Below are 17,310 nucleotides of genomic sequence, written 5' to 3'. Positions count from 1 at the left end.
ACAAGATTTGATGGCCATTGATCCCTGCATCGCCGCTCGAGTTGTCCACGCGGCGTGGCGGCAAGAAGACCGGTCCGCCGCCGCCGGCGGCGGCGGCGGACTGATTTCTCCGTCAGCCGTGCCACCGGTACTAGGTGGATTGCAAAGCCACCAGCTCACATAGGCCTCATTTAGACGGGCCTCAACTCAGCCCACACGTGAATGGGCTGGCATTTCGTCTTCTCCAAACAAGGCCATATCGGGCCCACTTCAGACGAGCACGTCGCGATTTGGTCTTAACCCCAAGCCCATATCGACAGTTATAAAGTTTCTCAGAATGAATAAGCCTATTTTGCCTCCCTCATGTCTTGTTTCTGATTGAATCGCATCCCTCTACCGCAAAACCGCCTCAACCGCAAACCGGCATATAACGTCTCCCCATCTTAAAAAACTGGTGCAAATCAACTACTTCGATGGTCTGAGAACCGGATTCTACATATGAAACTTCGGTGTTATACCCAGTTTTACAGTTGAGCGCGATTTAATCACGAGGGAGGCATAATAGACTTATTCCTTCTCAGAATAGGCCCGCTAAAAAGGAAAAAAAAAAAAGAACGGTCCAGACTCAGAGCTACTGTGGCACGTGAGATTAAGAGCAAAGGGAATCCGGAATTTGAATTCTGACGCCCTTTCAGTTTCTGCCACCAAGTAAAACAATGGCAGAACTCTCCAGGAATGTATAATAATTTCGACAAGAGACTAGGAGCAATGAAGCTCTTCTATTGAATCGATTCAAGGAGCGACGAGCGTCATCATCATCTAGCAAGATATCTAGAACTGCATATTTACACCAATATTGAATTAACAAACTAACAGTATGGCTATATAATTACTAACGAATTTCCTGTCTCGAAAATAAATCGGCTGTTTCAGCATCCATCCTAGCGCTCCTCCGAAGTGAACTTGTTCCAAGCATCCTGCAAAAGAAGCGGATCCGGTGAGCACAATTTGCTTAAAACTGTCAGTGCGATGAAGAAAAGGAGCAACTCAAGCCAAATTCAGTAAGTTTAAACAATCATAGTTCCTTCCAAGCTACTCCGTAGCAAAGGTGAAGAATCAAGGCGTGGTTCATTCTAGAATTTGAGTTGATTTACAGTTGCCTTTTGACACTTGCATAGCATGCTTGCTAAATAATCTCCAGGCCCTAAATCGGATTAGCTTGTGCGATAATGGTGAAAAGGAACAGGGGACCCAAAACATCGTATTAACAGCGTAATTAGGAGGTGAAAGGTTCCCAGAGAATTGTTAAACCAGAATGATCCTAGAGTAACACAGTTCTTGCAAACATGCTTGTACTAATGCAATCAGAAATGGAAAAGGACACATGAGAAAATGAACTTCCAAATAATCATAACAAATTTTGTAGACATTGCACAAACCTTAAGAAGATCAAAAACCTTCTCGCATATGTATTTCTGTCTGATTGTAGCACCCCTTTGCTGTAATTTATCTGGATGGACACAAAGGGTTGCCTTCCTGTAGGCTTTCTTCACAGCAGCAGCTGTAATTAGCTCTGTAAGTGGCACTGGCTGCCAACCACTGTCAGCTCCAAGAATCTGCCAGGGAGAAATGGAGAAAAAAAAAAGATTAAAAAAAGGTTATATGTTTGTCATCGTTTCACCTGTCTCTCAGAATGGTTTTACAGCTTCCTGGGATTTACAAATAGTTCACTTACATATTGCAATGTGGATAACAAGGCTCGCAGATTTCCTTCCTTTCCGTTTGACCATCTCTTGATCTCAGGATCTAGGTACTCAGACAACCTCTGAAACATGAAAATAAGCAGCAGATTCTATGAGGAAATTGTAGGCAAGCGAGAGAAGGGAGATTTTGTTTGTGCTCAATTCCTTACATGTTTCTCTGCTTGCTCTCTTTGCGCCAGCAGGTCACGCATGTTCTTCTCAGCTAGTGCTTTTGTCTAAGAACAGGTAATATTTACATCATGAGAACTACTACGAGACAGACAACTAAAAAGGGTGAAACAAAACAAAACAAAACAAAAAAATGGGGCTTACCACACGCTCAGCTGTGCGTTGATGCCTCTCTAATCTTGCTTTATGCCTTAAAGCTGATTCAACCTCAAGCCCTACAGTTAACAAATACCAAAGAGCAAAGAAATAAGAGAGCAGTTATTGTTTACTCACCAATTCATGCAAAACAACACTTTATTTTGAGAAAAAAAATGCAACACTACTTGCATTGTTTTGTAAATTAGTGAGGCAATGGAACTTCCACAACTCTCTCATAAAAAAGAACTAAGATTACAATTTACAAAGTACTTGTGGAAATAATAAGTACCTTTGCTATATGAATCTGGGTTTCTCATTAAGTTACTGGAAACCGCTCTCTGAAACTGTGTGTCCTGTCGATTATCCTGCATCCAGAACCAATATTTCAAAATTGTCAAGACTGTTAAAGAAAGCATTACATATTACTATGTGAAATCCTTAAACAGAACCACATAGTGTATCATATCAATAAACATCACCTACCAGATTGCTGGACTTAAAACTCTCCTTGAAAGAGGATCTGTACCGTTCTCTCCGTTCTCTTGCCTCTGCGGCAGCCTTTTCAGCCTTAGCCTTTTCAATTGCCCTCTCTCGAGCTTCTGCAGTTGCTCGTTCAACCGCTGCACGTTCTGCTTTTATCCTAGCAGCCCTCTCAGCGGCTGCTTCAGTACTCGCTCTCTCTTCTTTTTCTCGGGCCTCAGCAGAAGCCCGTTGCCGTGCTGCAGTAACCCTTTCCAATGCTATTTTTTCTGCCCTTTCACGAGCCTCAGCAAATGCTCTCTCATGTGCTTCTCTTGTAGCTCTTTCAACAGCAAGTCTATCCTTTTCCCGTTCCCTCTCCCTTTCCTGTTCTTCTAGTTTTTTTCTTTCCCTCTCTTCAGCAATTTCCCTTTCCTTCTCAAATTTTTTATCCCTTTCTTTTGTTTCTTCCAGTCTCCGAGAAGCCTCTTTGTCCTTCTCTCTTTCCCTTTCTGTTCTTAGACTTCCCTGCTCTTTGAGTCTCTGAACCCCAGGTGTTTCTTTTCTTGATATATCAGCAGAAGATGGGATATGACCTTCTGCAGATTTAGGTAAACTGCTACTCTTCTCAGAATGAAATTGTTGCTGCTTTAGCTCTGCCTTTGATTTGCATGCCCTGCTATTCTCATCTTCAAATGCAGCAGATTTATCTGTTGGTAATTCTCTCCCCGCTTCTTTGCAAACTTCTTCGGTCTTTTCAAGACTAGGGAAAGTTCCGTTAGATGTCTGAGAAATAGCAGGTCCAGCATCTTGAGGCAAGTGCTGTCTGCCAGTTAGCATTTCTGAAGAGGAAGACGCCTGGTCTTTTGAATTTGTAGTCAATCTAGTTGTAACATTATTAGCAGCACTTGTAACATCTCCATCTTCATAAAAGTTTACACCACTTAATTTAACTTGTGCATTTGCATCACTTCGTCCTTTGGTTTTATCCATTTCAGGCACCTTCTGGTCCTCCTGGTTACCGTGACTCAAGACTTCTTCACTACCTATCGTGTTACTATTTTCTGAAGGGTTTTCTTTTGTATCTTTGTCATTACTATCCAAGACAGTTCTAGTTTCTACTTCACCAGGCTGTAGTGTATCTTGCTTTTCTTGATCTAGGTCTCTTTTAATCAATTTGCTGGCCACCTCAAATACATTTAGCATAGTTGAATCTTCATGATCTGGCAGATTGTTGTTTTGTGAAGTAATATCACTTCCCTCTTCAGGACACTCGGAATCTTTATCCACGGTTGATTCTTCAGAATGTGCACATGAACCAACTCTATCTTCAATCTCAACATTCTCTACTTGTTCAGGGATTGGAGTTTCTACGGGTGATTCAGTTACATTCCTGTTTGCATTATGCATGAATGATTCTTCAACAAAACTGAACTTTTCCCTCCCATAACTTTCAGTTTCCAACCCAGTTGTACCAAGGTTCCTCCCATAAGTTTCAGCTTCTGACCCAGCAGTATCGGGGTCCCCTGGGAAAGCTTGAGTTTCAGAAGATCCCTCGAGATCTTCTAGAATCAATGATTTAATTTGTCTTGCCAGTGAGTTATCAATGCTGGTGACTTCTGAAGATTCTTGTAATTTTTCACTATCCCCTGTGGTGCATTGCATCTCAGCATCACATGCTGCCTCAAGTTCCTCTTTAGTGGTTTTAGGCTCCAGCGATATTCCTGCTACTGGACTTTCCTCTGTAGTGCCTTTACCAAAATCGGCCACATACTCTCCAGGTGAAGAAGCCTCCATGAATGAACCGTGCATGTCCTTCATCAAGTTTGGTTCTGAAATAGTGATTCCACTCTTACAAGGAATCTCAACAGCCCCATCCTCACCATCATGGCTTTCATTAGAAGTTTCCACAACTTTAGGACCCTCAAAATGAGAGTTATAAATTTTTTCATGGTCTATATTTTCTGTAGAAGCTTCCAGAATCATAGACACCCTATCTTTCCCCATTGGAGATGTATTATCTTCTCTCGGATTGACATGTTTCACTCCTGCATCCCTGCCATCATTAACCTCCCACAGCTTTTCATACCTTTCCAAATCAGAGTCCGCTGCAGTAACTTCGCATTTTTGTTCCTTGCTGAGCTTGGTGACAGGATTTGTTACCTCACACTTATCTTCCTCCCCTACAGCTGCATCTGTTTTCTGTTTCTGATCTTCTCCAGTCAGCTCATAAAATTCATCACCTGATGTCCAGTTGCCTAACTTACCTAGTTTACTGGAAGTTTGATTGGGTGCAGTGCAGCTTTGCATCTGCTGAGGTTTCTCCAGCGACAATGCCCTTTTTCCACTGTCATCACAATGATCTGTTCTAACTGCACTAGCCTTCTGGTGCTTGTCCAGCAACGAATCCTCAGAGTTCATTTCCTCCTTTGTTGACTTCTTCACGGAGAGGTTCTCATAGAATGTGTCTGACTCTGTAGGAACCTTTATTTCTGTAGATCTTGTGCTTCTATGATGGCTTGGTTTCTTACGAAGTTTAAAACTGTCCCCTTTTCTCTCCATCAGTTCTTTCGCAGCTCTTAACCTAGCTTCTGCATATTCCATTGCTTCCTTCATAGCAGCTGCAGCAGAACTGGGATTGGCCTCATTATTAAACAAAGCAGTATCGTCTCTTCTTTCAGCCTGAGATGTGCTGGTGTTTGAAGGGGCATGAGCAGAAGAGGCTGGAGGGCAGCTGTGATTTTCAAGATGGACATCTCCTTTTGCTAAAATCTCTCTCCTCTTAAGCAATTTAGATGTCTGCTTCAGAGGAGGTGGTGGTTTTACTGTTTGTGTTTGCACGTTGACATCAGAAACCCTTAGAAAGGCATAATCAGGAGAAGGTGTTCCATTACTGGATGTTGAAATACTATTGGAGTTCTTGTGATTCTCATTTGCAGAAACTTTTTCAGAAATAGGTGGATATGCTGGAATGTGCTGCTTCTGATCAACTGTGAAATCACTCTCAGAGCTCCTTAGACTGACACTTGCAGAGGTTGTGGTGGACTTCTTCCTTTTTTCTCCATTAGCTTCTATACCACTATCCATTGTTGCAACATGATTAGTTGCTGGCACGTGAGGAAATTCGCAAGAATCAACCACATAATCCATTGAAGGATCAGTAGTCATCTCAACTAGATCATCAGATCTCTGGGTAGTCTTGTTATATGACATGACAAACTGCTGATTGTCTGGAGGGAAGGAAATTACAGAAGACTCATGCTCCTTGAAATGTTGAGGAAGCATAAATGACTGCGCATCTGGTTGGCTAGACTCTTTTATCATCGATGACCTGTTAAACACAAAAAAGGAGAATATATTAAGTGACAAATATAGAGTATGCTCTCCATAAGTGCAAATTAAAGAGGAAAAGGCATGGACAGGTAAAATACAAATGGGTGCCAAAAAAAGCAGCCATAACAAAAGAACTCTAGAATCACAGAAAACCGCACCGTTGTCAAGGAACTATAAAGAGCACAAAGAATGTAGGGGGATAAATGACTTTCTGGTGCGAGACGGCATGATGGGTCACGCCACTAAAATCTCAGCCAACAGAAATGGGCCATATATCAAGAAACATTGGTCTCCATAGCCGCGCACACGTAAGCTAGAATGAAAAATCAAGAAATGCCAATCCTAGTACATTCATTATCATTTGACGAATAACAGAAGCATGTGTAACATGCAAATCGATTTTTGTGCATCCCACTTTCCTCGTCTGCCAATACCTTGCCAATTTGTACCATCTTTGAGCCAACATGGCCGTGAGGCTGGCTGTCACAAAACTGAACCATACAACTGAAAACTCTTCCATGACAAGCTTGCCACTTGTGTACCATCCAAATTATCCCCGTTATACAGATCTAGTAAGTATCTAATTCTCCTTATAAGTTCAGTTTTCTGATTCACACAAAGGAAGTGAGGAACAGTACTATCCCAACTATCTGGCAATCTCCACTAAAAGATTACAACCTAACATCAACAAGGCATCATTGATCTCTAACTAAGACAGATATATAGTAGTTCCAAAATGTTGTATGCACATGAAAACATCGAAGCTTGTGAGCAACAGATTGTGCACAAAACAGACCCTGAATAGTCAAATACCCTAGAAACACTAAAAAAGAGCAAATGTACCGATCCCTGTTGCCACCATTTCACGCCAACACAGGAAACACGTAAAAAAAAGGCTCTACTTTCTCCTCAAAGGAACCAACTTTGTGAATCATCAGTGATACCAAGATAATTCGAGAAATGCCTAATGCTCCCTAAGTAGCTTCTCCAACCCCTAAAGCTAGGAATGACGATTGGCGAGCAAAGTTAACAGTATATTCTTAAAAAAATAACCACCTTTACGAGCAAAAGGATGCAAGGCAGAAGCAGTTTGGAAATCCTTCCCAGTATTGGACTAATGTTATTTACAGTGACATTTTCAGAGAGAAAAGAAATCGGAAATCTCACTAATCTTTCGAATCCCATTTCCTAGACGAAAACCTTTGAAACGGCGAAGAAAGCCACGGATTAAAACAGTCTTTGCGCATCAGATGAAAACAGTCTTGCACTCCATGGAAACAAGCGCAGATGAGATGAGGAGGGAAGCAAGTGAAGGGAGAAATGGCACGAACCTGGAGGAGCTCCCAGTCGACGAGGCGATCTCCTCCGCCCCAATCTCCCCCACCGCCTCCGCCTCCGCCTCGGCGAACAGCTCCTCGTACGGCAGCGCGAAGTCCCCGAAGTCGAAGCGGCCGAAGATCTCCCCGTAGTCCCCGGCCCCGGCGCGGCCGAAGAAGCCGTAGTCGGCGCCCACGGCGGGCACGGGGGGCAGGTCGAGGAACGGGATGGAGCAGGTGGCCGCCACGCCCCCGAACACCTCGGCGTAGTCCGCCGGCGCGCCCCCGAACGGCGCGGCGAACCTCGGCGGGCCCCCGAACACGTCCCCGTACGCCGCCCGCGCCGCCGCCGCCGCCGCCCCATTCCCTCCCGCTCCCACCCCCACAGCGGCAATAGCAGGTGCAGCCTGAACCTGAGCCGCCGCCTTCCGGTGGTGGTGTTGGTGCCTCCGCTCCCTCCGCGGCGCATCCATGGCGACCGCCGCCGCCGCCGCCGCGGCAGGCTCCACGGTCTGGACCTCGTCGGCGGCGGGAAGAAGGGGAGGAGGCGGCGAGGTGAGGGGGAGAGTGGGAGGCAGCAGCGGAGGAGTTGTGTTTGTGTGTGTGTGGGTGGGTGTTTTTTCCGGTGGGATTTTTGGGAGTAAAAAAATACTACTCCCGTGGTGGGGTCACCGGGTGGGGCCGGGGAATGAGTGGGGTGGGGCGTGCGGCGGACAGGGGAAAAAAGGAAAAGGAAATGTGTCGTCTCGTCTCCGTTTGAGAGAGAGAGATGGGCGGAGTGGAGGTATGTCTCCAGCAGCAGCAGTGCAGCGCGGCGCGCGGGGGGAAGGGGGGGGGGGGGGGGGGGGGGGGGGGGTGTCGCGGCCGGGAACGCGTCGGCGTTTGTCGCATCCTGCCTCTCTCCCCTACGTGCGGTGCGGGCGGCTGCCTCTCTGGCTTGCCTTCTCTTCGTCCCACACACGGTTTCACACCGATTCTTTCTTTCACCTCACCGGCGTGGGTTGGCCGTCTCGTGGACGCTCACTGTATATTGATTTTTTTAAATAAAAAATTTGCATTTCACGTGTTACGACGCGTGATTATTCTTCTACATTCTTTTCAATGATATAAGACATTTTGCTTTGGTTGCTAATAATTTGTCAACAAATATTGGCACACGTATCTAAGTTAAGACGATCAAATTGTTGACCATACCTTAACAAATCTAAGGGAATCTTGTCACACTTATATGAGTCAATGACATGTGGGACCCAGATTATTGAAAAACAATCTTTGTCGCAATTGTGGCTACAACCAAACAATTGCCAATGTGAACAAATCTGTCTAACTTTACACGTGGTAAAGTGTGGTTGACAACCAAACACCCCCTAAATGTACATGCATCTATATAGATGCATGCTTCTATAGTGTATTTTGTTTAAAAAATTTATGGTATTGTATGTACGACTAAATTGTAACGTTAAACACGTTGTTGGCTATTGTCTCCTAACAATAATAAGTCTACATGCACCAGTATATCGTGCGTGGTTGTATTGGATACCATGCACGCATTATGGTTATGTAGATTATCCGATTGTTTGATACATATGTAATAAATATATATTATTGCATATCAGGGTTGTTGTTTTCTATTGAATATATAGTGAATAAAGTATAGGTGAGAGTAGACTATAACTGTAACAACACATTTATGATCTCCTATACTATATTATGTATTATATTTTTTTTAAAAAAAATAAATGCATATGTATACTAGTGTGAAGTATATATGTGGTAATGTATAAAGTATATTGCTCGTTATTTTACAAAACATTGTCATGATCCAATTATATGGAGAAATTTGATGATCTAATATTTCTTTTATTGTTAATTTGCTTCAATTAACACTTATGCCAATTTGTTGCCAATTATCATTGGAGTGAATTAGTTGGTCAAGATGTTAAATAATTGAAGCTCGTTACAAAGTTTCAAATTATCAAATCGACCCGACAGAGGGTCTCACATAGGTCATGGTATAGTGACTTGTTTGCGGCCAATTTGATCGATTATGGTTTCGGAAGAGTCGTTGCGCGCAAACGCTGCTAGGATATGCGTCCGTAGGTCAACTATGGTCGTTTTGCACGTATAAACGCATCGTGCATATACTTCCGTTGTTTCACATGATAATAATCACAAACATGACTGATAGTCTTCCCGTTGCCCAACGTTACGCCTACGATCGCTGCGACCAACCAGGCAACCATGCAACCGAATCAAAGGCCCGGCACGGAGTTTTTGTCAGTTGATCAATTGCAAACAAAACCACAACTAAGCTGCCAATTTGCCACGCATTTGCACGCCGCATGATTTTTTTTTTATTTTTAGAATTCACACCACATGATTCATACAGTTCTTTTTCCTTCCTCAACCACACCAGGCCAGCTCGATCTCCGGGAAAGAGTTGTCATCTAACGTAGATCACTGACATGTGGGCTCACGAACTACGGGTTTACATACCAGTTACTTAAAGTTAGAGGACAGTAAATTAGAAAAATCTATTTAATTCCGATCTCCGGCGCCGCCGGCGGCTGTCGTAATTCCGCGGAGAAATTAGCCGGGTGGCCGGCCACCGGCCGCGTGCGTAGAGGACGATCCTGCGCCGCCGCCGCGTGAAAACGATGGGGGTGGAATGGTGTGCAAGGGAGGGAGGGAGCAAGCAAGCAACCGGACACGGTGTCTGGTACTCTTGTTTGCAGGGGGGGGTGTGGTTTGGTGGGGTGTACCGGTCATTGGCGCTTCAATGCGATAGCAACAGCTCGTAAGATCGATCTCTCTCCACCGATTCTCTTCTCCTGTGTGTGCCGATCGTCGAATAGTTCGTTTCAGAGTTTCAGGCTACTCACGACGACGATCGCTTTGCCCTGCGTTTCGCATGCTGAAAACGACTGCCATTGATGTATGTTGATCCTTAGCTTTGTCCTTGGATCAATGTGTGCGCGACTGCAAACCGATATGATTCTGTGTGTTCTTGCAGCTTGTAATTGTCTTCTATATATATAGGTGCATTTCAGAAGACCAAACAGCTTTATGCATTCAGAAATTCAGAGTTCAGATTTCAGTAGTGTTGTGACTTGCACGCTAAACCTCAGACGCCTTCTGTACGTACAGTTTGTGTGTGTGCACTGCACACACGGCAGGCTCTGTGTCTGAAGAAGAATTAAAGCGTACGGAAGAGACAGTTCAGTGATGATCCGGCAAGTCGTCGATGGAAGCAATTGATATGCAGCATGTTGGATCTGGCAGGTGTGTCCATTAATTCAGTCACTAACTAGTGTGTTTACTTACCTTTCTAGTTGCCCGAAAATTAATTCATCCATGGAGCTAAGCTTAGCCGGGACAACAATAATGAGCACTTTTTGCATGGCAAGGATTACGCCTGACAAGAACACAATTACACAAAACAAATGCCAGTGGGCGATCTCATTGGGTGTTCCGATCACTACTCGCCAAGAATCATTGCATGCCATCTTCTTCCAAAAGAGTAGCATTTTTCTGATGTTTTTTCTGGTGTCCCTTCTCCATCATTCTTGCTCATCCAAGGATAACAAAAACTATCTTAGTAGTAATAACTAAACTAACTATCCCATGCAAACAACTAAATAAAAGAGATAGCTAAGCTACCAACATGGATGGCTAGTTATATCTAGTATATCATATGCCTATGTGTTAGTTAACAGTGGGTGTGCCAATCAAATCCAGCCCTTTCTAATGGCCCCAAAACAATCACCATCGTCCAATCACCAAAGGACATGTGCTCCAGACAACAATGTCAAGTCCCCATGACGTTAACACCCCGTTTGAATCCTAGCAATGCCAGCATTTTTGAATAGTAATGGCTTGTGTCACTCACCCCTGTGCATGCCATTGTGTGGTTTGGTTAGTTGCCAGTTTGGGTCATCAAAGATCACAATACATATATTAATCTATCAACCTATCTATCTATCCATGATCTCCAAGACTCTCCTATAATTATGTTGTCATGTAGCTGGTTGGTTGGTTGGGTCAGTGTTTTACCAGGTTTTTTTGGCTTGATCATTCAGTTTTGGGGAGTTGGTTGGTTGGCACCTAATTGTTTTTGAGCTCTTCTGTTGGATTATTAGTTTGGACGACGTGCCTGCGTGGGGGCAGCAACCTAATAATTTGCGTGATGGATCCATTGGACCAACCATGCATAATCAGCCATATATCTTCTAGATCTCCAGGTAATATAGCTGGGATCTTCCTGGCTCTCCCTTGGCACGTCAATATCTCTGTGGGGTTACAAACTTACAAAGCTAATTTGTCTCTATCATGTTCGTGATCAGCATTACTGTATGATGGAGATCTAGCCGTCAATTTTTTGTCTCAGCATGTGAATGAAATTATGCATAAATGTGTTCCACCATGCTGTTTTTAGTTTACCAATCATTCAGTACAACTGACAAAATTAATTAGTCATCACATAAAAACATACTATATAACACAGTTAAGTAGTAATAACTTATATATGCACATACTATTATATCGCACCGTTTTAATTTCATTCCCATTATGAATTCAAAAAAAAAAAAGAACAGATTTTTGGGCTTGGACATGACAGTGTTTCCTTTTCTTATGCCTAGCGAAACTTGTAAAGCAGTATATACTCATCAGTAGAGGGCACATGAAAACTTCAGTTCCAGGTTGTCCTGAAAATGTTGTAAAGTTACAGATTAAAAATGCTCAAGCATGTCCTACCTACATTGATTTGACCAAAAGCTTGGGATTCCTGACGCGCATTAAGCCCTTGACAATAAATCTCGTTGCTTTAAAGGAATCTATCTTATGCCTTAGATACAAAGAATGCGGAAAAGAGATCACAGGTAGGCGATAAAGCAGGTTTAAATCTGATCACGAATCTGGATTGAAACATACATGCCGGCTAGCTCCTTTGCTCTTTACAATGCACCCTGCTTTGCTGCGATTCTCAAGTTTAAAATGCCACACTGTTTCATACTTTCAGTCGCTTTTGCTCTACTTTCTTTGCATCTAGCTGTCCAATGCTGCTTATTTGATGCAGGAGAGCTCAATTTGGGGCTTTCACTTTTCATATTACTAGCGCATAGCTTCAATTAAAACAAGATGGTGAACATATTTAACATATGATAAAATTATAGGAATCCAGCTTTATAAGAAAGCTAAATATGATCACACAGGAAACAATAACCAGTAAAATTGATGAACATACAAGTACTACTGAATCCTCTTTTTAAGTAAAGACCACACATTCTAGCGACTAACCCTAAACCCTTGGCATGCAGGATTAGGAAATTAATTAATTAATAAAGAATAGTAGTAGTACTGATGCTATCTTGTTGATCTTTGGAGGTCAGCTAAGCTGGGGCCCAGTAGAGAAAAATGCATGTTTGTAGGGAGCCAGCCCACCAGCCCTTATCATTGGAGGACCTACATGCTTGCAAATACATAGTATTATTGCTAGTCCAGTGGTCTCCTGCTGACCTATGCAATTCTACTACTTGGCAGACTTGTTTATGACTCCCTAAATATAAAATGATGATGCGTAAACAAAGTAAAGACGCCCTAAATTAACCCCATTTGTTTATCTGTGGTAGTCCCCATTACATTGAATCATTTCCGTTAGCTGACAAGATCATGCATGGCTCAAATGGCAGCTTGGCTGCATATGGACGGCCTCTGCCCCTGACAGCCCTTATGTTTTATCAGGCGCCTCAGTTAGATGTTTTTTTTAAGATAGTATAAAAATGATTTACATTTCTGGCTTTCTGCCATATGCAGAAACCCTTTGACAGTTGATCCGATGGAATGCATATGCAGTAGTAGGAGTATATAACAATTTGTACTAGCAATACTCAGGGTGTGTTTAGTTCACGTCAAAAGTGGAAGTTTGATTGAAATTGGAACGATGTGATGGAAAAGTTGGAAGTTTATGTGTGTAAGAAAGTTTTGATATGATAAAAAAGTTGGAAGTTTGAAGAAAAAGTTATGAACTAAACCAGGCCTCATAGAAGAAATTGGCTACTACTGATTTTTTAGAAAAAATACTGAAAGTTTAATTGAACTCAAATAATTACATTAAGATATATAACTGTCTAACAATATTTCTGACCACTGTATAACTAGTCAGTGAAGTTTCAGGAGGAGAAAACAACATATGAGGTGCAAGAAGAAAACATACGCAACCGTGCACATTTATGCTGAACAGCAGGACAGGTTGGTAAGGAAATGCTTGCCAAGACTCCGTCCGTCGTCAGGACCATCTCATCAATTTCGCGTGCTCCACATACGCCATTTTCATGGTTTCAGCAGCAACCAACCACGCGATGCTTTGAGTTGCGTTGCGCCCGTCATGCGTGAGGGAGACAGGGTTTCGACAGAAACGTGGTCGGTGGCCTTGATTGCCATTTAAATCTAGCACATGCCAATCGGCCCAGAGAAAATGGGGCAACAGCTGCGCCATTTTCTGCTCTGTCTTTCTTCTTCTTCTTCTTGAGTTTTGAGAGTAGTACCTGCTCTGTTTCACTGGTAGGAATGCAGGAACTAATATTTATTCTGATTCGCCGTACGAAATGCAGGAACTAATATTCATTCTGAAATTCTTACAAATTTTATGTAAAATTCAGTTGTGCCAATAAAAGTAGTTTTTTTTTACAAAGACTTAAAAATAAAATCAAATGTTTTTTCCTTCTAGAATGGCTTCTGTTTCGTCCTTTCAAAAGGTACGGCCCAGTACCATTGGGCTTGGTAAGCAAGAGCACCAAAAAGGGGAAGAATAAGGCAAGACCATAAGCATCAGCCATCCTCAATATCAATGAATAAATAACCTTCTCTTGCACACGAGAGGAGGATAATGTTACACTCCATGGACGAAAATGTAGCTCGTACACACAGATGAATCCAATATCAATTTTCTACATATTAAAAATACAGCAATTCTCCGGAAAGGCAATGAGAGACTTGATGCTTCAGATGCTTCTTCCAGTGTTGATTTCTGGGTGCACATCATGCGAGACTGAATTCTGAAGCACAGAGAATGGGATCGACCACACAATCTGTTCACATGTGTGCTGAGCTATCCAAAATCTTCAACAAAAGCTCCAATGTGGAGGGTTCCACGGAATTAAATTAGTCAGCTGTCACCTAACAGTAGAGTAGGTGACGAATTCCCTTGAAGTGAAGTGAAATGGCTGATGGGGAACATGATTCCTGGAAGCAAAAGAACAGTATAAGAATTAAAGTTGAAAAACTTATATATGTTAGGGAAGCAAATCCCCTGATTTAAACTGCACATGCAGTCGAGTCACTGACATGTGGGTCCACTTTATTATGGCCCATATGTCAGTGGTTCAACTGCTCAACAGTTAAGTACCCGTACTGTTGGTAAGATATCAAGAGTGACACTACATGAAAGCCACAGAACAGACTTCAGACCTGACAATGGCAATACTGTAGTGCCAGCACTATTCAACCAGGATCATCAACATGCACTGCTTGTTATCTGGGAGGAAGCAATAGTTCTATATGGACTCTGACCATGTAGTAAGCAATGGATCATGACGTTAATGCCAGATTATACCAGAGTATGATTTTCTGTTTGTTCTCTTTAGTTGGAAATGCTTGGATTTACTTTTTCCACCAGGAAAATATTAGAGGTTACTGAATCTTGTCCTACTTAATACAACTACATATGAGGGTGGTCGATTGTACTATTATCCAACTGACAGTCTATGTCCATAAATTCTGATCTGTCAGATATGAAATTAATCAACATTATTGCATCTTGTTCTACTTAATACAGCTATTTAAAATACCCAACTTACAGTCTATGCCAATAAAATCCTGATCTGATGGATGCAAAACTAATTGAGATTATCACATTCTGTACTACTTAAAACACAACTAGAGGCTTTGTATAATATCAACTTACGGTCTTGGCCCATATATCTTGATCTGTCGAATATGAGTATCCCTCCCATTCAAGTGATTGGACAACACCGAAATTTGGAGCATAAATGTATGAATGAATGTTTCTCTGCACAAATATGAAAGAAAAAAAATTACACAACTGTCTTCAACAGAGTAGTGCAATTAGAAACAACCAATTTTGACTGTGAGAGATGAAAGATTAAATTTTAAGTGTATTTCATTCGATCAGTATTATAACCATTTTCTAGAGTGCTCATGGCCAAATATTGCAAAGGGAGTACCAAGTACCATTAGACTGAAATGAGTATCGGTGCTTCTCAAGTTGCACGAAGTATTCAAATAATAATAAAGACAGAATTAGAACTAATAAACTATGAAATATAGGCACTATCCTAAGAATATGAGGTATCCTAATTCCTGCATTAAAACATATTTATATGGAGACTAGCCAAGAGCCAATGTGTTGAAGTGTTAAAAATAACTTTGCAAGAGATAAAGTAAGCATCTGACATGGTCCATCACTGCTGATAGATGTAAGGAGTGATATTTCCATAGCTTGGTCACACATGTGACTACACATTTTTTTTATGAGCTCACATTAAAATTGTATAATCAAAATACTTAAGTTTGTGATATACTTTCAAAATTTAAATGCTATGAGAGACCTAAGAGAAATCCTTGAACAATTGGTGCCCTCCTATATCAAACAGATACAGTACTGAATCGCTGTTATATTTACGTTACAAGTGCATACCGGGGATCAGCTCCAGATAATGATATATGAACCCACCCAACTGGCTTTGAAAGCTCCACAGTTTTAATTTCCTACAGATACGAGAAAAGTATAACACATCATTTGATCAAAGCAATACTATCAGTGAGCAAATTGAAAGTGTTCAAGTATCAGTTCATCCTGCAAGAGCATAGCAGAACAGGTACCATGTTCACCGAAACAAAATCCTGCCACAATTTTCCAGTGCGACCTAGCCTAATGTCAATATATTCCTAGTTCAGTACAATATAAACACCAAGGCAAACTATGCCAAACTGCCCCTAACACTGTAACGAAACTTCTGAAAGCGTCACATGACACTACCACATTTGATCCAAAAGCAACAACCTTTTTCCAATGAGAGCAAAATCAGAACTAAAAGTCCAGATATTCACATCTGCCTAAAAGCTAAGATAAAGGCCAAGCAACATTGCCACAAGTCACAACTATCTATCGTGGGAGGAGAGCACCTTGAGATTGTGGAAGCCATCGCCGGCCCGGACAGAGATCTTGCTAGGCGTATAGCTCTCGTCGAGCTTGAAATCCACATACACCACGACAAGCTGCGACGCAACAGCAAGGGAGGAACAACTAAGCACGATTATCCACTCGAATCAAACAAAATTGAGCCCAAGTGAGGAATCCCTCTCCACTCACCTGCAGCTGCACCTTCTTCTGGAACTGAATGTTCACCAAGTGCGGCTGCGCCCCGTCCGACCTAACCCAAAAATAAAAAATGTCAAAACCCAAATCACACTAACAATCTCCTCCCTCGGAAAAAGAAGAAGGAAAAACAAATGGAGATTTGGAGCGGGTTTTACTGACTGCCAGTAGGTGTCGAGGTTGTCGTCGCGGAGGGAGGCGACGCCGTTGCCGGGCTTGCAGGAGCTGACGCTCCAGGCGGCCGTCTTCGCCATCTCCCGCATGTCGTCGTCCACCATGAGCTCCGGGCAGCCCTTCAGCCTCCCCGCCGCCGGCGCGCCGCCGGCCCCCGGGGTCGCCGCGGCCTCCTCCTCGCCGTCGGATTCCATCGCCGCCGTTCGTGGGGAAGAAAGGGTGGAGGAGTTGCAACTTTTGGACACAGAGGACGAGGGAGACTGCAAGGGAAGAAATTCACAAAAGAAGCCCGGCCCATATTACGATGGATGATGATGGGCTGGGCCCAAATTACGATGGATGGACCGGGCCCACGTTTGTGAAATTAGTAGCGGGGGGTTGGGCCTGCTTTGGTTTTGTCAGCTTTGGGCTCGCTTTCTGTTTGATCTTTCTTTTCGTTTGATTTTTTTTAAAAAAAGGAAAACAAAAGTGAAGAAAAAAACAACATTTTAGACTGAAAATATAGTTTCTGCTAGTTTTTTTTCTTGTGTTTGGTTCATTATTTCTCCATGCAAAGGTGATTTAACATGCAGAAGCTGAAGGG

At 42.7% G+C, this 17,310-nt stretch overlaps 2 protein-coding genes across 2 annotated transcripts; both read right to left on the bottom strand.

The window, feature by feature from the left end:
• Positions 1–628: 628 nt before the first annotated feature.
• On the bottom strand, positions 629–7,778 carry LOC127773338 (uncharacterized). The gene is made up of 8 exons (XM_052299399.1): positions 7,172–7,778; positions 2,532–5,838; positions 2,338–2,413; positions 2,055–2,125; positions 1,892–1,957; positions 1,715–1,804; positions 1,419–1,595; positions 629–956 (listed from the first exon to the last, which is right to left on the bottom strand). Exons 1-8 carry the CDS (start codon positions 7,627–7,629, stop codon positions 921–923), a joined length of 4,281 nt encoding a protein of 1,426 aa, XP_052155359.1. The 5' UTR covers positions 7,630–7,778; the 3' UTR covers positions 629–920.
• Positions 7,779–13,965: 6,187 nt separating this feature from the next.
• Positions 13,966–16,984, bottom strand: LOC127772855 (anaphase-promoting complex subunit 10). The gene is made up of 6 exons (XM_052298839.1): positions 16,716–16,984; positions 16,548–16,608; positions 16,361–16,453; positions 15,873–15,943; positions 15,120–15,224; positions 13,966–14,398 (listed from the first exon to the last, which is right to left on the bottom strand). The coding sequence occupies exons 1-6, from the start codon at positions 16,919–16,921 to the stop codon at positions 14,329–14,331; spliced, it is 606 nt and encodes a 201-aa protein (XP_052154799.1). The 5' UTR covers positions 16,922–16,984; the 3' UTR covers positions 13,966–14,328.
• Between the last annotated feature and the right edge of the window lie 326 nt (positions 16,985–17,310).

This window comes from Oryza glaberrima, chromosome 5 (genome assembly GCF_000147395.1).
Source record: "Oryza glaberrima chromosome 5, OglaRS2, whole genome shotgun sequence".
NCBI classification, from domain to species: Eukaryota; Viridiplantae; Streptophyta; class Magnoliopsida; order Poales; family Poaceae; genus Oryza; species Oryza glaberrima.
The sequence above is the reverse complement of the archived record's forward strand: the minus strand, read 5'-3'. Positions and strand labels throughout refer to the sequence as shown.